Source organism: Bos indicus x Bos taurus, chromosome 4 (genome assembly GCF_003369695.1).
Source record: "Bos indicus x Bos taurus breed Angus x Brahman F1 hybrid chromosome 4, Bos_hybrid_MaternalHap_v2.0, whole genome shotgun sequence".
Taxonomy (NCBI): Eukaryota; Metazoa; Chordata; class Mammalia; order Artiodactyla; family Bovidae; genus Bos; species Bos indicus x Bos taurus.
Window position 1 is genome coordinate 70899811 of NC_040079.1, and position 21748 is coordinate 70921558.

The 21748-nt window shown below is 38.2% G+C and overlaps 1 protein-coding gene across 1 annotated transcript in view; it reads left to right on the plus strand.

Annotated features, from left to right (window-relative positions):
• SLC26A3 (solute carrier family 26 member 3) overlaps window positions 1-18125 on the plus strand; it is a 48635-nt gene extending 30510 nt beyond the window's left edge. The window contains exons 9-21 of the mRNA XM_027539651.1: window positions 2609-2756; window positions 2867-2980; window positions 3087-3164; window positions 6290-6385; window positions 7599-7705; window positions 9007-9076; window positions 9165-9257; window positions 10815-10910; window positions 11225-11458; window positions 12928-12982; window positions 15573-15715; window positions 15839-15907; window positions 17541-18125. Coding sequence (XP_027395452.1) covers window positions 2609-2756; window positions 2867-2980; window positions 3087-3164; window positions 6290-6385; window positions 7599-7705; window positions 9007-9076; window positions 9165-9257; window positions 10815-10910; window positions 11225-11458; window positions 12928-12982; window positions 15573-15715; window positions 15839-15907; window positions 17541-17564 — 1327 coding nt within the window. The 3' untranslated portion in view covers window positions 17565-18125. The remainder of the gene's footprint in view (window positions 1-2608; window positions 2757-2866; window positions 2981-3086; window positions 3165-6289; window positions 6386-7598; window positions 7706-9006; window positions 9077-9164; window positions 9258-10814; window positions 10911-11224; window positions 11459-12927; window positions 12983-15572; window positions 15716-15838; window positions 15908-17540) is intronic.
• Window positions 18126-21748: the final 3623 nt, after the last annotated feature.

Consider the following 21748-nt stretch of genomic DNA (forward strand, 5'->3'; position numbering starts at 1 on the left):
ATGGACTGTAGCCTACCAGGTTCCTCCATCCATGGGATTTGCCAGGCAAGAATACTGGAATGGGTTGCCATTTCCTTCTCCAGGAGATCTTCCGGACCCAGGGATTGAACTTGGGTCTCCCGCGTTGTAGGCAGATGCTTTACTGTCTGAGCCACCAGGGAACTTCTATTAGAAGCAAATATATATTTTTAAGCAAAAAATATTTTTATCACCAGATAAAAATGTGTTAAACTTGTGATATTTAGATCACAAATATCACTTTAATAGTAGAAATTAGGCTGAAGTTGAAAGACTATTTCTAGGGTTTCTCTCTACTCTGCAACTTTCAAGTGATTATACTTTATCTTGTCAGAAGGATGTTGGAAATAAAAGATAAACTTAAGATCACTGAGTTACAGTGACATTACTTAGTAAATGTATTTTAAATGTCAACGGACATCTCTCCACAGTATGTGTGGGTGAAGAAGCGGGTGACATATTTATAGATCATCATACCCTACAGAGAGGCAGTGTAGCCCAGTAAGCAAATTCATGCTTTCTAGAGGCAGAGTGCCTAGAATTTACTCCAGACTCACTTCCTGACCTTGAGCAAATAATTAAACTCTGTGCCTTAATATCTTTGGCTGTAAAAAATGGGGCTAAAAATAGTAGTTATTACATAGGATTTTTGTAAGAATTAAGTGAGTTAATTAATGCATGTGATGTCCTAAAGTGCCTGGCCTACTGTAAGTATTCAAACTGCACTACTGCTATTCTTAATTTATCACCTAAATTACTGTGCCAGACACTTTACATGCTTTTCACACTCCCACTTCTCCTGAGCGATGATTGAGTGAACATTTTAAATGCCCATTGGTGTTTGCAAATAGAATATAAGTGAAAGATAATGATTATTAATTATTGCTAATCTGCTATTAATGAATATGACATCTTAGAAGTGACTTTGTGAAGTCATGTACACTGAATGCAAATACTTGGCTAAAGGAGAGAGATCATTGAAATAGTAAACAGAACACCAAGGATATATTCAGATTCCAGAGGGACACTGTAATAGTAGCTAAGAGGCACTTTGTACTTTACAGTATGTGAATAGTATTCACATTCATTGTTTTATTTGAACCTTCCACAAAAATTATGAAGAAAAGAGAACAAGTGTTATTATCAGCACTTTACAAATGAGGAACCTGGGTAAGTAGCACAGCCAGGAAATCAGTCCAGTTTTCAGACTGCAAATCCCCATCACATCATTCTGCCTATGGCATTTAGAGGCTAGAACAAAATAATAATAGCAGGCTTCTGGGTATTTTGTATAAAATGCAAATTGTATCATTCATTTTATATTTTACATATATAATGTTCCTAGCTAACTTTCTGATTTGTAAAAGCTGCAGAATATGAAATAATAGTTCTCCTTCAAAATTAGAGCTAAAACTGTACTAACACTTACAAAACATGAACAGCAATTAAAAAAGAATTGAATGGACCCAGTTAACCCTGTTGTAATAAGTTTTACATCAGAAACAGATGTTTATAGGAGCTGAACATTTTAGTAAATGTTATTTAACTGCTCTAAGTCCATGAAGTATAAACACAGACATATCCTCTGTGACTTCAGTGTTTGCCTGACACAATCTCACTTTAAATGGAAACCCACTCTCCATCACGGCTGCAGTTGGCTGTAGCTGATTAGTGGAGCTCAGGGCAGAGTCCAGCGCTTGTTTGCTGAGAGTTTCCCATGAAAGTTTATTGTTATCAATGGAGGGAAATATATCTTGCTTTACTTGTCTCAGAACTGTATTTGCTCAAAGAGCCTTCATCTATGGATAACTATTGGAGGTATCATGAGCAATGCTTTGTAAACCAATGTCACAATACAACTGGGATCTGAGATGTTTTGCAGGAAGCTTATATTGATCTAAATGTACACTGTAATGTAGCTATACTAGCAAAATCATATCAGATTTATCACTATCATTGGACTAGTTTTACAGTCTTATATCAAATCCAGGCAGCATTGCTTTTCAACATTAAGATAACAGATTGCAAGGTATTCAGTGGTGCTAAATTCTTGCTAGTCATACTTGAAAGGCACAACTCAGCCTAGAATGCATTCATTCATTCATTGACTTGCTCAACAAATACTGACCACCTGATATATGCTGTGAAAAGTGTTTGATCCTGGTCCTAAAACAGTGAACTAGTCATTGTCCCTGCTCTGGGTCTGGGTGAGAGTTTCCGGTTGGGAGGGCGGATGGAAACAGGAGGAATCAAACACTGGAGAAGCACAGACAATCTCACCTAACCCTGACCTTGGGGATGAGAAATGACTTTCTGGAGGGAACGATGGGATTGAAGGGAATGGTTCAGGCAGAGGGAACAGCAAATTAGAAGCTTCCAAGGTGGGAGAGGATGGGTGATGAGAAACAAAGAAAACTTGGTCTAGCTGGAATCTAAATTCTGAGAAATGGTAGTAATTAAGCAAGATGTGGGGGAAGGGGCCATTGGGGCATTGCTAAGGAATTTGGACTTTTTCCTGAGGATACATGGATGCTGTTGAAGGCTTCTAACCAGGTGGGCAACATTCTGACTTGCTTAATTTCAATTTCAGGTTTCAGGCCCCTATCATACCTAGCAGGCAGACTTTCCAAGATACCATTGGAGACTGCTTTGGCATTGCCATTGTTGGCTTTGCAGTGGCCTTTTCTGTGGCCAGCGTCTACTCCCTCAAGTATGATTATCCCATTGATGGCAATCAGGTAAGTATACAACCGACAGTGGGTCTAATTAGGCAACTTGAAATACTACTTTGCATACATAATATTGATGTGCTGCATCTAAAAAAGATTCCTTCTTGCTCTCCTGTCAGGAGTTGATCGCCATGGGAGCAGGTAACATATTTGGTGGATCGTTCAGAGGATTTGCAGCAAGTACCTCTCTCTCCAGATCAGGGGTCCAGGAGAGTACAGGAGGCAAAACTCAGGTCCTGGGGGGTCTTTGCTAAGAGGCCCATCTTTGCTTGAGTCAATGGGGATTTGGAACCCTGGGGGAAAGTTGAGTTTGTGATGAGAATGTTCTCCTCTCCACAGATAGCTGGCCTTATCTCTGCTATCATTGTGCTGATTGTCATCGTTGCCATCGGATTTCTCTTGGAGCCTCTACAAAAGGTAGCACTCATCCCTCAGGCTGACATCTCTCTCCTTAGATGATGAATCGAGGGCTCTGGTTCTTAAACTCAGGAGGGATAAACTAAACTAGGGAAAATGAGTATCTACAAACTCTCAAGTACTCTTCTTCGCCAGTATTCCATGGGCCAAAAATATTTCTTTCTCTCCTGGCACTATTTTATAAATGTTAGGAATGCAAATACCCAACAACGCTACTCTTAAAACTCTACACTGCCTTATCAGTTCTACTCTGCTGATCAACTCTACTCTTCAGTCTCTATGTGTTTACCCCAGATATGATTAATGTTTAGATTGGAAGGCACCCTGGCACTGAAGCTTCTGTATGGGTTGACTAAAGTGAAGATTTTCTTAAAGGTTGATGCCATTGAGGCCTGTATGGAATTCAGAGAATGGTACTACCAACCACACAACTTGTTCTTAGGAGTACGCCCTGCAGCTCCCAGAGTGTGGTTTGACTCCAAGACCAAAACGGTCAGACTGATGGATGGGAGCAAATGGCTAGACTTTGACCTTGCACCTTTACCCTCATGCTCCTCTGTCTGCCTCTTTGGAACTGTAATTTTTGAGGGTGTAGTGTTATGCTTTGTCCGTCACTGCAGTACCCAGGTTACAAAAATAACAGCGGGCCCTAGGAAACACAGGATCTGTAGGAAACCAAATGATGGTCAATATATTGTTCTTTTTGGTGTTAATGTGATTTTGAGGTAGTACAGAGGGCACTGGCTCTAGTCCTATAGACCTTCTTCCAATCTTGCTCTGCTGCTTATTATCTCTGTGCTTTAGGCAGATTATTTAACCTCTCTGAACCTCAAGTTGCCCATTTGTAAAATAGAGAGGGAAATAGCACCCACTTCACAGAGTTGTTGTGAAAATTAAATGAAATAGGGCATGTGAAGTATTAATATTTAGTCCAGGGTGTGGCACATGATAAACACTTAACCAATGATACCCTTTATTGGGGAGATTATTATTGTTGTTATTCTACAAACATCCAGTTATACCTCTGACTACAGAGGACATAGACAGAGGACACAGTCCACCAAAGTCTATTGGTTTTTATCTAGGCCTTTTTCTTGGTTGGTTGGTAGCTGGAACATGAGTTTTATCCCAGGTTTCTGGTGTCCTGATATGGTTATCCCAAACCTGGCCAAACAGTGCACAGTACTTGTTGTCAAAATTATGCATTCTTACTATGCTAACCTGATTTCCAAAGGAGTGGCATAAAAGGAGTCAAAAAGTCACCCCTGAAGAAATATTATGTGTAACAATGTATATCTCAATAAAAATAAATGCACACACAACCCCCCTACATAGAGAATTCGGCCTGGTGTAGTTCTTCCTGTGTGTATCCTTGGTCTCTACCTCACCCACTTCAATTTGGAGAAACTAAAAAAAAAAAGCAATTGCCACTTAAAATCCTATCTCTTTCGTGAATAAACGACACCAACAACGCTGGCCAGGATGTTAATCAAAGGCCCTACTCTGTAAAGGATCCATCTGACAATTCTTAGATCACTGTGTCTATAATGTTTTTTGTTTCATCTAAATAACTGGTCTGCTTTTATCATATGAAGGCAAAATAACCTTTCACGATAGCTAAGAATGAATGCTCCTTTAGCACTTACTAAGTATCAGCGGAGTTCTAAGCGTTTTTTTAATAGTTAATCCTTAGTATCAACTACAGTCAGGATAGCCGGTTCCTGGTAAAAATGATCCCCCTTTCCCTGCCTGTGGCTTCTCAATGCTCTGTAATCTTTATTTTTTTTAAGGAGTTATTGTGTATGTATTTCATTGTAAACTGTTACAAATTTTTTTAATTAAAAAAATTTTAATCGATGTATAGTTAATTTACAATGCTGTTAGTTTCATGTGTACAGCAAAGTGATTCAATTATACATATATATTCTTTTTCAGATTCTTCTCCCTTATTAGAAGATACTGAGTATAGTTCCCCGTGTTATACAGTAGGTCCTTCTTATTTGTGGGTGTTTAGTCACTAAGTAGTCACTAAGTAGTTTAAGTCGGACTCTTTTGAGACCCCCATGGATTGTAGCCTGCCAGCCTCCTCTGTCCATCGGATTTCCCAGGCAAGAATACAGGAGTGGGTTGCCATTTCCTTCTCCAGGGAATCATCCTGATCCAGGGTTCGCACCTGAGTCTTCTCATTGGCAAGCAGATTCTTTGCCACTGAGCCACCAGGGAAGCCCCTTTGTTATTTACCTAGTTTCAAATTGTTTTTCCATGGAATATTGACCAGGTACAAATTAATGAAAAGAAGAAAATAACATGTCTCCTTTGCAAGTTGCACTTGACTTGTGTTATACTAAAGATCCCCAAAGCAGGAGGCTTATTGTACAGAGTTCTATGAACCCTTCATCCAGCTCCCACAAGGGTGGCATCTTACACAGCTACACTGCAATATCAAAACCAGTACATTGACCCTGGAAGGACAGGTGCTGAAGCTGAAGCTCCAGTACTTTGGCCACCTGATGCAAACAACTGATTCGTTGAAAAGACCCTGATGCTGGGAAAGATTGAAGGCAGGAGGAGAAGGGGAGGACAGAGGATGAGATGGTTGGATGGCATCACCAACTCAATGGACATGAGTTTGAGCATGTTCCAGGAGTTGGTGATGGACAGGGAAGCCTGGTGTGTTGCAGTCCATGGGGTCAAAAAGAGTTAGACACGACTGAGTGAGTGAACTGAATTGAACTGAAGCTTCTCCCTGAGTTTTTTTTTTTTTTTTTTTTAACAAAGAGCAACACCCACTCCCTACTACAGTAAACAGACACACACTAGACTATCTCTGATTAGAAAGAATTGCTTTCAGTCACAGGTCTTCAGATCTGCCTTTCTCTGTCCCCAGGTACAGATGAGTAAGTGCTATCAGATGGCATGTCCCTGTCACTGTGGTGGAGCCAAAATCATACCTGGGATAGGTCAGAGTTCCAGGGCTGCTGTGCTATGCATTGGCATTGTACAGGAAAAGGGTGTATCGTTTGATAGGCTTTGAGGCCCTTGAAAGGATTCACTTATCTACAGCCTTCACCTTTGCTTCTATATGGTTATTGGATTATCTCAAAGTACATCTGCTCTTTCTACAGTCTGTCCTGGCAGCTTTAGCACTTGGAAACTTGAAAGGAATGCTGATGCAGTTTGTGGAAATACGAAGATTGTGGCGAAAGGATAAGTATGATTGTGTAAGTAGAGGTGATATTATCTGAGAGAAGAACTGGAATTGCATTTTAATGCTGATGTAAAATGTATATTTATATTGTAAACAAAGGGAAATTTTGTTTCTATCTACCTGTTCAAATAACCTAAGTTTGTTTTATTTATTTAAGTTTTATCTTGAAACTGCACACTCTAATGATTATTCTCTGGGATTTTAATGAAAAAGGATGAGTTACTTACAAGTAGGAAATAGTCCATGAAGCACAAAGAGAAAACTTCTTAGATCTCTTCTTAAAATTCTTGTAGTTATCTCTAATGCCACAGAAACTCTGAATCTTACCGTATTCATTGCTTCTGGTCTTCATTACCTCATATGGCAGTGTCCAGAGAATCTATGAAGAACTCAAATTCTGAACATCCCTTTTGGAAACACTCTGTAAAGGCTCCCCTCACTCTCAACAAGCCTTGCTCTGAGAAGCTGTGTCCCTAAATTACATCAGGGTCAAAGTCTGCGGTGTAAAAAGGCTTGTTAACATAGCCTATGGTTCTTAACAAGCATAAAGTAATAAGCCAGGTTTAGTTTTGCAGCTGCTAGATCAGTGTTCGGGACTTGTAACTTTTGGGACATGCTAGGAGTCTGGTACAGATGAAAGTGTTAGTCGCTCAGTCGTGTCCAACTTTTTGTGACCTTATGGACTATAGCCCACCCACTAGGCTCCTCTGTCCATGGAATTCTCCAAGCAAGAATACTAAAGTGGGTAGCCATTCTCTTCTCCAGGGCATCTTCCTGACTCAGGAATTGAACCCTGGTCTCCTGCATTGCAGGCAGATTCTTTACTAGGTGGGCCCCCTAGGGAAGCCCCTGGCAGAGACAGTAGCCTTTAATTAAATCAGCAGACCAAAAGTAAGATATTAGTCCAGATTCTACTGATTAATAACAAACAGCAACCGGTTCTGGAATTTTAGCTAGGACAGATTCAGTCATTTCCTTAACTGGTTCAGGGATGGGATTAGAAAATGGATACACTCTCTTGGGATTTTTGAAAAGATTTGCTTGTGCTTCTGCAGCTTCTGAACCTGAGCCAGCAGAATGACCAGAAGGCAGCTCCCTTCTACTGTGTACTCCTGACCTCTGCTTTGGGCCCTAGAAGTTCATGCTTTCTTATAGCTCTGAAGCTAGGACACTGTATTTGAATCAGAGTAGTAAACGGTAATGTATGTGTTGCTTTTTTTTGACAGCTAATCTGGGTCATGACCTTCATCTTTGCCGTTGTCCTGGGGCTCGGTTTAGGCCTGGCAGCTAGTGTGGCATTTCAGCTCCTGACTATCGTCTTCAGGACTCAGTTGTAAGTGCTCATTGTGGTCTGCATCCTTGCAGGCTTTGAGTTGCCTGGGTCAGAGGAGGAAAAAAACCTGTCACTGGTTAGGGGGAAAGCAGTTTAGTTGATAAGTATGCAAATCTATCAAGACTGGCCAGACTGGGACTTCCCTGGTGGTCCAGTGGTTGACTCTGCACTCTCAGTGCAGGGGGTGTGGGTTTGATTCTTGGTTGGGGAACTAAGATCCCACAAGCCTTACAATGCAAACCCCACCCTGCTAAAAGAAAAGAAAAGAGGATTGGCCAGTCTATTCTGCCTCACTCCAAGGCCTGATGGCAAAAGATGGCCCAACCTTACATCAGCCGAATCCTACCAGTTGTTGGTCTGCTTCCTTCTTTGACAACAATTCAAATAAATCATAAATCTCTGAGTCTGTTTACCCAGCTATAAACTGGAAGTAATTCTGAGCAAGTTTACTGTCTTTGCCTCAGACTTGTTAAACACAGGGCAAGTGTTCCTGAGAAGATTCTGAGATTCTGTGTGTCTGAGGGAGGGTTGTTTCTCTGGGCAGGTTGTTAGATTGGACTCCCACCTGGAAATCATGGAGCTGGATTTAGAGAACTTTTCAAAGGCCCCTTTCAACCTAAAATGCCACAAAAGCCACTTAGAAGTCTTGATTTTTTAACAGAATTCAAACAGATTTCCCGTCCAAACATCTTCTGGATTCTTAAATCTGTTATAAAATATCACCACCATGTGGTCACTCAGTTTTTGATGGATTATATGACGTGACAGAGAGAGAAAGCTTCTTGGGATCTAAGGTGTTCTAGAACAGAAGGTGTTATCATACTTAAATTTGATGGACTGATGGAATACATTTACATTGAGATGTTCCTACACTCTTCTATTCACTTATTTCATTCATTTCTTTGGGACTCATCAAACATGAGACAAATTGAGCGGTTGTAGGCAAGTCATAATACTTCTCCATGTCCTCATCCATACAACAAGGTTATTGTATCTGCCTTATTTCACCCAATAACTGTAATATTCAGAATCAAAATGGCAATCAAAATGGCAAAGGCATATGGAAGTGCTTTGTAAACTGGATGTGGGAGATGGGAGAGGAGACAGTTTCGGAGCTGTGGGAGGGTCAGTCAAACAAGGTGTTTGCCCTCTAGGGCATGATGGCATGAGAATTTTCCAATCTTTAAATTTTAAATTGGATAAGTGAGCCTGCTTTGCGATGCTAGGAAAACACCAGCATTAGCCTTATAGGCTTAATAAATATGCATGAATGATTCACTTGGTGTTGATTTTCCCTACAGTCCCAAATGCAGCATGCTGGCTAACGTTGGAAGGAGCAACATCTATAAGAATAGAAAAGATTATTCTGAAGTAAGGTTCATTTTTTTACTCTTATTTGCTAAGTAATATTAACATAAATCTAATGGGCACCATCTAATATGATTTATCTGCCTTACAGATATATGAACCAGAAGGCGTGAAGATTTTCAGATGTCCATCTCCTATCTACTTTGCAAACATTAGTTTCTTTAAGCAGAAACTTATCGATGCTGTAAGGTTTGGGGTTATTAATTTTTTTTTTAATTCCACTGAATACCTAGGAATGAAATGCTTATTCTATAACAAGGAGGAGGGTCACTGATTTTACATATACTGCAGATGCGTAGTGTTCATATTTTTGTATCCTTTGTCCCAGGTGGAACTATCTTATAAGGGGTCCATTAACATGTTAGGAAATGAGACTCTTTATATAAGGTCCAATATAGAGACTCTTTTTATTATATATTGCTGTAAAGTAAAAAGACTTACCGTAAGATAGATGGTCTCCTATAGATTTTCCTTGGGAATCAACTTCAGAAACAATATTTGACTGCATCATTGAAGAGATTCAGGATAGCAAGTGAATACTTAGAAATGAATAAATAAAATATAAATGAATATTTAACACTAAATAACAACTAGTGTCCCTGGTGGACTGGAAAGAAGCTGATAAAAAAGCAGACTTTAAGGTTAAGAAACAAAAGCTCAGCACTCTCTCATGTTCCTTCTGGTCCACTCTGTCCCTCACATAGAGCTTGCCTTAAGCCCTAACTATTTTTAGTCATCTGTTATGCATCAAATATCTTTCTACCCAAGTTTTTTTTTTTTTACAAAAATGGGATCAGATTGTCTATCTGGCTTTAGATGCTGTTCTTTTCACTTAATCTAGTATCTTTTCATCTCACTACATTTTTTGGTCAAGGGTTTTTTATTATATAATTTGATCCTCCTTATTACTCTGGGCTTTCAGGTGGTGTCAGTGGTAAAGAACCCCCCTGCCAATGCAGGAGACATAAGAGATGAGGATTTGATCCCTGGGTCAAAAAAATCCTCTGGAGGAGGAAATGGCAACCCACTCCAGTATTCTTGCCTGGAGAATCCCATGGACAGAGGAGCCTGGTGGTCTACAGTCCATGGAGTCGCAAAGTCAGACAAGACTGAAGTGACTAAGCACGCACACACGTACTTATTACTCTGGAGCTAAATATTACTGCAATAAGAACACATTTGTTTTGGAAAGGAAAAAATGAAAGTTACCCTCAGATCTAATACTAAAATTATAAAAAGCTCATATAATAGATATTATAAAGTATAATTGTAAAAATTCTAATAGAATAAAAAATATCTAGAAGCAGGATACTAATTAGATACGACTCATATTCAACAAATGGAAAAAAATAAAATGAAATTCCCTAAGGGTTTTGTGGAAAGAAAACAAAAACTTCAAATACAGTTTAGATCCATTTGTGGATACTCTAGGGATAAGACCTGAATGGTACAGAGGTTTCTGAATGTTAGTTAACTCCACACGGAGTAGCAGACCATAGGTCTGATACAATGCCCTCAATGATGATGTTAAATTTTGAATTTCAATGCAAATTTTAATTTTAATGTAAATATCTTTCATATATGTCCCAGTCCCTCAACCCATCCCATTTAATTATGCTATAACTATCCCATTTAATTAAGTAGAATTATACTATAGCTAGAATTAGGTTATATAAGTAGAATTATGCTATACAAGTAGCAGAATATTCAGCATTCTTGTAACACAGCAATGGTTTTTCAGATTGGCTTTCGTCCACTTCGAATTCTTCGCAAGCGCAACAAGGCTTTGAAGAAAATCCGAAAACTGCAGAAGAAAGGCCTGCTACAAGTAACACCAGTAAGCTTCTTTCTCACATTTCTACATATTACAGCTAAAAGCTTAGTAAAATGTAGTTCAAGTGGTTGGTTCCCTTCCTTTTAATGAAATGGCAGATAAACAAGGTACTTCGTGTGTCGATTAGTGTCATATTTTTAGGGGTCTCTTTAAAATTGTATTCTCCAGGGAAAATTTTTATTCTCCAAATAAAATAATTAAAATCCCATCACTTGAGCCAACTTTGACTCTATGCTTCAGAAATTCACTGGTTTACCTTGACATTCAGTGCTTTTCTTGGTCAGAGTTTTTATACATGTGAGTATCCTCTCTTGCAGAAAGGATTTATATGTACTGTTGATGGCTTTAAAGATTCTGATGAAGAGCTGGACAATGATAAGATTGAAGAGCTGGATCAGCCCATCAATACCAAAGACCTGCCTTTCCAAATAGACTGGAATGCTAATCTTCCTCTCAACATTGTGGTCCCTAAAATCAACCTCCACAGCCTCATTCTTGACTTTTCAGCAGTGTCATTTCTTGATGTTTCTTCAATGAGAGGTCTCAAAACGGTAATTTTTTTCCTGAATGAAAACAACTAATCAGTGACTAAAGGTTAAAAAAAAAATTTGTACATGTGGACGGATCTTCCTTTAGATAACACATGCATGCTTAAGCAGAAGTAAAATTTAATCTTAGAATATTTCATGGAGGGAGTGCAGGTGGGGTGTGTTTGGTGAACTCTTTAAAAGTGCATTTCCCATGAGACTGCATATAATTTCTAACATGTGCTTATAGACAATACTGCTCACAATCCTATTAAATTCCAATTCTGCTGTGCTTCAAATCCTTGGGGGGGTTCTATCTAAATTGTCCTGAAATAGAGATCTTGCAAGAAAGTAGAATAGTGGTCCTTTTATTTTCATCCTCATCTGTCATAAGCCAATGAATTTTAACTTGGCTATATAACAATTTGTCCTTTTTTTTTAAGTTAGATATATGAAAGAATATATGTCACATATGATTTTAAAAAACAGAACTGGAACAATCTGGTTGCAAGCTGTTTCCTTACCACAGGTTTGTCAACGTTTCTAAAAGAGTTTCTAACAGAAATGCTGAAACAGATATAAAGAAAATTTAAGAATGCCACATCCCCCTCTTTTGCTTTTTTTTTTAAACAGAAATCTGCCTACATAAAAACTGAGCTAAGATCTATTAAGTATAGGTGAACTGGATATAAAATTAGAAAACAGGATTAATTTCATCTCCTTCAAACTTAACCTTTTAAAAAAATCTTAGTATCACATGACCTTTGAGACTTTGCTTTGTTTGCTTTTGTCTATTTATTTTTGTTTTGAAGGAGAAATACACATAACATTTATTTTTTGATCTTGGCATATAGCACAAAGGACAGGGACTCTACATTAGGTTTCCTGAAGGTCCCAATTCTTACTTCAGCCCAGTACAGCCTCCAAGTTTTTACTGATGATAATAATAGTGATATTAATGATCACTACTGATATTAATGTAAACGGGACAAGCTACTTTCCTTACCTTTTATAACCTTTCTCACATCACTACTGGCATTTGTTATGAGCCTAGAGACCAGGAAAATGGATAAAGATTCTTTGGTGCTAGACACATTCAGGCACTGTGGACAGGAATAATGAACAACATATGGGTTATGGGTTTTTTAAAACTTTTATATAGATAGAAAGCTCTAGTAAAGATCATTCCATAGAATAAACTGTTTAAAAATTACATCAGAGTTCCTCTTGTGAATCAGAGCAGACATTTTTTCATTATACTTCCCTCAAGAATGATCATCTTTAACTTTTTACTGAAGAGGAGAGTTCTTTCCTTTAGACTTCTGTCATAGAGCCTTGTTATTAATTTTAGTATCTCTATAGTATTATCTCTTTTCAAAATGTAAAGGGCTCTGAAAGCAACATATTAGCATAAGACACAATTATGATAGTTTTCTTTACGTTTCTGACAAGTGAAACTATTCCCTAAGGAAGATCTGCTTTCTTTTTAACAGATTCTGCAAGAATTTATCAGGATCCAGGTAGATGTGTATATTGTTGGAACTGACGGTAAATTGTTTTATTTTCTGATAATCCCTTTACTGCTAGCTCTCAATCTAGACAGTTTCTCCAAAGAACAGGCATTTTTTATGATCACCAAGAAGGTCTAATTTGTAGATTTCCAACAGCAATCTCCAGGGAAACAGCATCTTTATATTTGAGTTGTGTTGAGTCTCAGTGAACTCCGGGAGTTGGTGATGGACAGGGAGGCCTGGTGTGCTGCAATTCATGGGGTCGCAAAGAGTCGGACACGACTGAGCGACTGATCTGATCTGATCTGACACATAGTTAACTTTACAATTTGAATTCTAGTTTAACAGGCAGCAAAGGAGTGAATATGTAACCACAGTTTACTGTAAACTTCCTAAAAAAGTAGGTTTGTTTACTCTCTTCCTTGCCTCCATTGAATTAGCCACCCATAATTACCTGGTTTCTACTTCACTTCACTGATGAGGCTGCCCTTGCCAAGGTCATCAATGATATCCACGTTGTCAAAGATCAACCACCCCCATCCCAGCCTCATTCTCTTGTAGCTTTAACAGCGGGCTCTTTCTTTGGCCTCTGTCTCCCTGACTTTTGAAAGACCTTTCTTCTGAGTCCCTTCCCACCACTCTCAGAGCTCTGCAGTATCTCACATTGGTTCCTATCCACACTGCTATCTATATGTTAATGAACCCACAAACTGTATCTCCAGCTCAGACCTTTTTTCTGAGCAGCAGACCTGTGTATTCAACCATCTGGATGTCCTCCAACTACCTAAGATACACACATTCAAAACTAAATACATACATCCCCCCAACTACTACTTCTCCTTTTCTATCTTGGTCACTGCATCACCACATACCCACCCAGTTGCCCAAAGTACAAATTTTGGAGCCATCTTTAATCTCTCCTCCCCATTCCTCTATATTCGGTGAGTCACCATGAATATTTCATATTGAATCAGTCTCTTCCTCTCCATTTCTACAGCTTTAATACAGCTCCTTATCATTTCTCATCTAAGTCCTCTGAAAGAACTAATCAGTGTCCTTGTCCATCCCTAGAATGTTCTCCCATTTTCTGACTCATCCCATTAATCTTTCTCATGAAGCTTATAGTCCAGTGGGAAAGCTTGATAATAAACAAAGATATTTCAGGTAATGATAAATGCTGTGAAGAAAAAAATCAGGGTTGAGACATAGAGCAATAGGGGTAATGCTATTTTACATAGGTGATTAAGGATGTCCAGAAACTCAACATTTGAGCAGAGACTGGAATAAAGTGAACGAATCAATCTTAAAAGTGTCGGGGAGAAAGCATTTTAGGGACGGGAGGACAAGTGAAATTGAGGGAGGTATGAAACTGGCATTAATTTTTCTCTGTACTGGCTCCTGTCCATAAAATCTACAGATCTACTCTAGTTTCAAGGGTTCCTTATAATTAAAAATATCCTCTTAATCTCAGTAATCCATTAAACAATTTTACTCTTCCATCATCCTAGGTCTCTTGAAACCATCTCATCCTGCTGCCTCTGCTGCCTGGCATCCTTCTAGGTCCTTAACTAAGATCATCACCCTTGCTCACTGAGTGCCACCTGCATCCTGACGACCACAATGCCCTCATCTCCCTCTATTGCAGCAACTGCTAGGTCTTGTCCTTGTTGAGTTTCCCTGTGAACAGACTTCCCCACCTCCACGCTTTCATACCTTCTCTTCCTCCTCTCTCCCCAAATCCTAGGCATTCTTTTAAATGGTATCTGCTTCATTAACTAACCCAGAATCCTGCCAAGAGGAAATAACCTTTACCCTTCTCTCTATGAATTTCCATAGCACATGATCTGTGCCCCTCTTATTCATTTGACAACAATGTGAGGACCTACTATATGCTAGGCATTATTTTAGGAACCAAGAAAAAACATTAATTTAAAAAATTAGATTGCTTCCTGCCTCTATGATTCTACACTTTTCATTAAGATAGTATATATGTGCTCTGTCTTCCTCGAGGGCAAGATTCATGTCTAATTTATCTTTTGATCCTACCCAGCCAGAGCTTTGCATATAACAGACATGAGGCAATATTTGATTGACTGATCTGAGCCAAAGCTGCAGGTTAGTTCTTCCAAGAATAGTAGTAATTCCTCAAAGATTACTGGAAAGGTAATGGAGGGAGCCAAGGAAGATGTTTTCTGATGGTATCCAGAAGCTTTAGTAAAATGGACTACAGTAAGCTAATTGGTAAATTCAGAACCATGACATTGGTCCGTGACTATATGTTCTATTTTGGCAGAACCTCCATTTTTAGTAATAAGCCACCTTTGAAGCTCCTGTTATTAATAAGAGAAATTAACCCACAAGGCTCCTGCCTAAAAGTGTTTCTCATTTGATCCTTTTTGTTTACATAAAGGTATTCTACATGTAATTTTATTAGAAAGATGCCCGTCAGTTCCAGAAGACATTGTACTAATGGTACGCTAATATTGTACTAGGGCAACTCCCAAACACTTTACCGAACATCAGTGAAATGCACATTTGAAAACAGACATTCAAGTCCCCAACCTCAAAGAGAAACCCATGGTCAAACACTTAACTTCTTTCTGTTATTCTTTCTTTCCTCTCTTCAGATGACTTCATTGAAAAGCTTACACGGTGTGAATTTTTTGATGATGAAGTCAAGGACTCAATATTTTTCTTAACAATCCATGATGCTGTTTTGCATATTTTGATGAAGAAAGATTACAGTACTTCAAAGTTTAATCCCAGTCAGGTATCAACTTTTGGGCAACTTTCACATTTGTATAAACAACCACCTGTACTTCTTAAATTTCTCTTTATTTTTCAATATTAAAAAGCATATTCCTAATTCTTAATTCCATCTTGGTTTTCTCAGGAAGTAGAAGCAAAACTTGATGATTTCACCATCAATACAAACGGAGGATTACGTAATCGGGAATGTCAGGTAAGAATCTTCAGCAGGTTTATGTACATATATATAGACAGTATGACAAAGAACTTTCAAAAATGCTGAGGCCTCTTCCAGCACGCTATAGAAAGTCCAGCACCTGTTTGAGCCTAGAAAACTGAAGCAATCCCAATCTAATAGGGACATTAGGGGAAAATAAACTCAGATCAATATAAAAAGAGATGGAAAACAGTGATACTAGACCTCTTAGTGCAATAATGAGCATACAGAAAGAGAATGTTTTATGTTTTCAAAGTATTTACAACCAAGATCTTATTCTGGTCTCGTCATAATCCATGAGGCAGGGAAGGAAATACTATTTCCAGCTACAGACGAATTCATGATGGAGCTGAGAAGCTAAATACACTTCCTGACCCCTACAGGCATGGGAAGCCCCCAGCCAGGATCTAGCTCAGTGCTGAATGTTAGGTTCCTTCACTTCCTTACTAGAAAGAGTTGCTGAATCATTTAACTGTATAGTGCCATTCCATTCTACAACATTCATTTCTAGAATATTCAGTCCTTTAAAGGTCTGTCCCTAGTTTGGGAAAAGCAGAACTACAAATCAAAATGAGTATCCCCTATAAAGCAAGTATATGGTAGGTGCATTACATTCATGATCTCAATTTTTACAACAACATGCAAAGAAGATATCTTCATTTCACAAATGAGGAAATTAGAAGGGCTCAGAGTTAAACTAATTTGCTTAGGGTCATGCACCAAATTGACAGCAACAGGATTTGAAGCAAGATCTGTCTGATGTCAAGATCTATGCTCTACAGACTATATTATACTGGCTCTATCCTTTCGTGAAAAACTATTGGAAGTGAGGGTCCCAAGGAAGAATCCAATGCTTGTCGTCTTCTCTCATATGAAGAAAGGTCTAAGAAGAGTATCAGAAAGGAATTTAAGTTAGAAGCAATGTATAGCATAAGATAACCTTGCATGATTATTAAGAGTTCAAATAGAAAAACCTTAGATAAAAAAGCCATTCCAGAAATTTAGATAGACCTGAGGGGTGAGGGAACCATGATTCTGCTTCCCGGAAAATTCACACCTAGCACCTTGTCTGAGGATTCTATAGAGAGAGCCTTACCAGAAACCCTCTGCCCAGCAGCTGGACTCAGAATTGTCACCAAATTTTAAGAGACAAAGTAAAGGAACAGAATTTCAATCCAATGTCTGATCAAAGCTTTAGATTTAACACAAGCCCCTTGCATTACTTAGAGGAAGATAAATCGGCGGTTGTGGTTATGCCACCAGTGGTGATTCATGTAAAATCTGAGTGTCCCTGGCCAGCACACATAAGCCCTTGGAGTTTGTGTGGCCCCTGAAACAAATGTGAAGAAATAATTACTACAACACATTATATTATTTTGGTTAAATTAGGCCTTTGAAAAATACACTTCTACTACAACATGGTGTCACATGGGTCTACATTAACCAAATATCCCTGGAAAACGTTTGATCATTAAAATTGAAGACAAATTTGTTGGTGAATCTGGTAAATTCTAGCTCCCAATTTTAATCAGATTGATCATGTTTACTCCTTTTAAATACAAGATATGATTATTAAAAGGGATAGAACTTAACAAGTCTTTTAAAACAAGAACTTTCTCTCTTCTTCCAGGTACCAATTGAAACAAAATTCTAAACAAAATGTAATTCAGAGAGATCCTCATCCATCACATAAAGAAGAACTTTATACCCAGAAAGTTATTAAGTTCATACATTGTATGAAGAATATTTCTGACAGAAATTATGTTTCAAACTTTGGAACGAGATTGTTCTAGCATGGTATATTTTTCACATATCTAGTAACCAATTATGTAAATACTTTTAATTTTCTACCTTGTAGATTTATCAAAAGAAAATTATTTTGTTTATAAGTATTTTTATAGCACTGACAGATTTCCATCCAAGTCACTACTTTTGTGCATAGTTTGCAGTGCATTTGCACCATTGCTTTGAATCTTGTAATTTATATAGTTCATACTAATATATATTCATTTAAAAAAATCAATTGTACAATAGGTGTGTCTTGCTTTATTAAGTTTCTTATTAGCTTTCTGAAACATGTTCACAGTCCTCTTTACAGTGATCTGACTGGAAACCTGCTACATGAGAATCCTTCTAACCTTTCTGCAATGAGACTTATATTTTATAAATTTGTTATTTATGTAACAGAAATTAAACATCATCACCAACAGTAAAAGATTCAGTGGCCTCTGTTCAACATAAAGCCACTATGTTAATGGGAAAAGTTGTGCCAACTGTTTTAGATCCCACTTCTTAATGTTTATTGTCAAAGTACTCTTTCATTCTTTATTAATAGTCTTACTGAGAGGGCTTGTCTACTTGACTTAAAACCAATTACAGAAAAATAAAACAAAGGCTTACTTACATATCTTCTCTTAATTAAAAACTAGAATCTCAACACTCTTTACAGCAACGTATCTTAAACTTTTTGAGTCATGGACATCTTACAGAGCCTCATGTACCCTATGAACTTTGGGGAAAAAATACACATACACATTTGTGTATGATGCTCTATGAATCCCAGGTTAAGAGCTCTTCCTTTATAGAGGGCAGGGAGTAGAAATTGAAAACATGAGCCTATTTAATTGATCATTTGCCTTGGGAGTGGGACAAATGCCTTACATACAACGGACATGTCTGCATCTTCCCAAGCAAAGGTGCCCTCTATGCTCTTCTTGCCAACCAAAAGGAACAAGCATTCCAATTACCGCACCTCCATCACAATCCATTCAACCATAACATCTTGAGGCTCACTTTCCTCATCCTTAAATGTGCCTCTAAGGTGAATATGCTTTGAGTAAGGGGTATGCATGGAGCTGGGCCTTGACTTGCCTGCCTCAGAGCAAATACTGGAAATTGACTAGGACAAAAACTCTGACCTTTGATTTAGGAAGAGGCCAAGAGATTGGTGCTGGGAGACAAAAATAAAACTTACACAAATCAGAGCAAGACTGAAGGGGAGAGGACATCGAATGATCAACTGGGAGACAGAACCACTTGTCAGGAAGCAGCTATATTACTGAAATTAAGAAAAGTTGGAGCTCATACATGCCAAGCAGGTTTATCTTCAAAATCATTTTCTAATACTAACTTGTGCATGTGATACATATTCTTGTTTAAACACAGTAATTTCTCACTGAGAAACGTAATGTCTTAAATGCAAGCTTGACCACCAACAAAGAGGAATATTTCATATTTGCCTGCCATCTTCACCTGGACATCTACATGCCAAAACTGATCTACTGATCTTCTCCCCCTCATCAGCTCTACTAGCATCTTTCCACCCCAGTTAATGCCAACTCCACAGTTTTCCAGCTGGTCAAGCTGAAAAATCTGTCAGGAAATTCAACTGACTCTACCTTATATCTAGAACCAACTCATTTAACTCTCAAAAAAGTCCCCATAAGGTAGGTTCTACGTTTATCCTCATTTTTCAGAAAAGCAAAATAAATCAAGGCTCAAAGATTAAATAATTAGTCCAAATTGCATATACTTGCTAGTTCTATTGGTAGTAGAACCAGAATTCAGTCCAGACAGTCTTGACTCCAGAGCTCAGGCTCTTAACCTTTAGGAAATATTCTCTCTCCAGAGAAACAAAAACCTATCTCAAATGATCTAGCACAAGGCAGGACTAAACTCAGGAACAATATAGATGCATTCTACAGATATGTTCCAAAGTCACTTATTTAGCACTGCACAATTAAAAATACCCAGAAAAGCAATTAGCAAACATTAATTCCAGAATCAAACAAATTATCTCTCATTATGGTTGTATATATATATTACATTTTTGTAATATTTTTTAATGTTTTTTTTCTACCTGGCCACTGTATTTTGAAAAAGAACATAAAATTTTTTGAGGAAAACTTAGGGACTACTAACTTTAGGGGTTAGAATATAAGCTCCTAATTGGCAGGGATCATATCTATTTTGTTCATCATTATATACCCGTGTCCATCATATAGGTGTTCAATTTACGTGTAGAAATCGAACCCAATCATTACATTCCTTTGCTCAGAACTTCACAATGGCTTGCTATGTCAGAGGAATAAAGTCCAAGCCTTTACAATGGCCTAGGAAGCCTGTGATCTTTCCATTCCACTGTCATTACCTCTCTGACCTCTTCTTACTACTCACTCATTTGTGCTATTCCTCAGAGAATGCCAGGCTTCTTTAAAGCCTTCAGATTTAAAGCCTTCAGATTCTGTCTTCTGCTTGGAAAGTTCTTCCACATATATATGTGGTTAACTCTTACCTACTTCAAATCTTTGCTCAAATGTCAACTTTTCAATGAATCCTATCCAGACTGCTCGATTTACAATCGCAAACCTATCAACACATTATTCTTACTTTCCTGACAAGTGTGATTTTATCACACTTCTAGCATGTTATATAATTTAATGAAATTTATTGGTCATCTGTCTCTACAGACTTGTGCATCCCAAGTGATTAGAATGGTGTCTGATCAAGTATACATATCATGTATCACTTATATGCAAAACCTAAAAATAGAAAAAATGAACTTATAAATCAGAAAGAGAACAAACTTAGTTACCAGTGAGGAAGGGCAGTGAAAGCTGCTCAGTCTTGTCCCAGTCTTTGCTACCCCATGGACTACACAGTCCATGGAATTCTCCAGGCCAGAATACCGTGAGTGGGTGGCCATTCCCTCCTCCGGGGGATCTACCCAACTCAGGGATCGAACCTGGGTCTCCTGCATTGCAGGTGGATTCTTTACCAGCTGACCCACCAGGGAAGCCCAGGAAGGGTACGTACAGACTGGGAGCTTAGATCAACATGTACACACTGCTATACTTAAGATAACCAACGAGGACCTACTGTATAGCACAGGAGCTCTGCTCAACATTCTGTAATAACCTAAACAGGAAAAGAATTTGAAAATGGATATATGTATATATGTAACTGAATCACTTGGCTGTATACGCAAAACTAATGTAACACTATTAATCAACAATACTCCAATATAAAATTTTTTAAATTTGAAGTGGCATCTAGCATATAAATGAATATATTTCACATGATGGATGTTCAGTATGTATCTGAGTACAGGCCACGAAATACTACTTACCATGGATTATTAAGGTGCTTAACCAGAGCATGAAGCCTATTATTTAGTTGTCAGCTCTGCAACTAACATGATTTGTACACCAAAGTTATAACAGTGGTTATCTCTGGAAGGGAAAATTATGGTGGTGGTTGAGGGGATCTTTATTTGTAATATGACATATTTCTCCCCAAAACTTACTGCTTGTGTAACTGAAATGAATACAAATTTTAAAACAAAAAATTAAAAGGTTTTGAAAGCAACACATAGGAAGAAAAGTAAAAGGGAGTAAGATTTTTCAATGTGAAGACAGAGAACAATTTCAAAGGTAAATTAACAGGAAAAAGTGAAAGTGTTAAGTCACTCAGTCGTGTCCAACTCTTTGTGACCCCCACGGACTGTAGCCTACCAGGTTCCTCTGTCCATGGGATTCTCCAGGCAAGAATACTGGAGTGGGTTGCCATTTCCTTCTCCAGGGAATCTTCCCAACCTAGGGATTGAACCTGGGTCTCCCACATAGTAGGCAGACTCTTTATTGACTGAGCCACCAAAAAAGACTAGATTAATAAGAAATAGACTTAAATACAGTATTAAAGTTGGTGCTTACAACTAACTTAGACTAGAAAAAGGATATTCTGAAGACATAGGCTAGATTTTTAGAAAGACGCGGTCCTGCCCAAGTGATAAAAACTCATGACCCACCACTGTTCATTTAAATCCTGTGATTCTGTAAT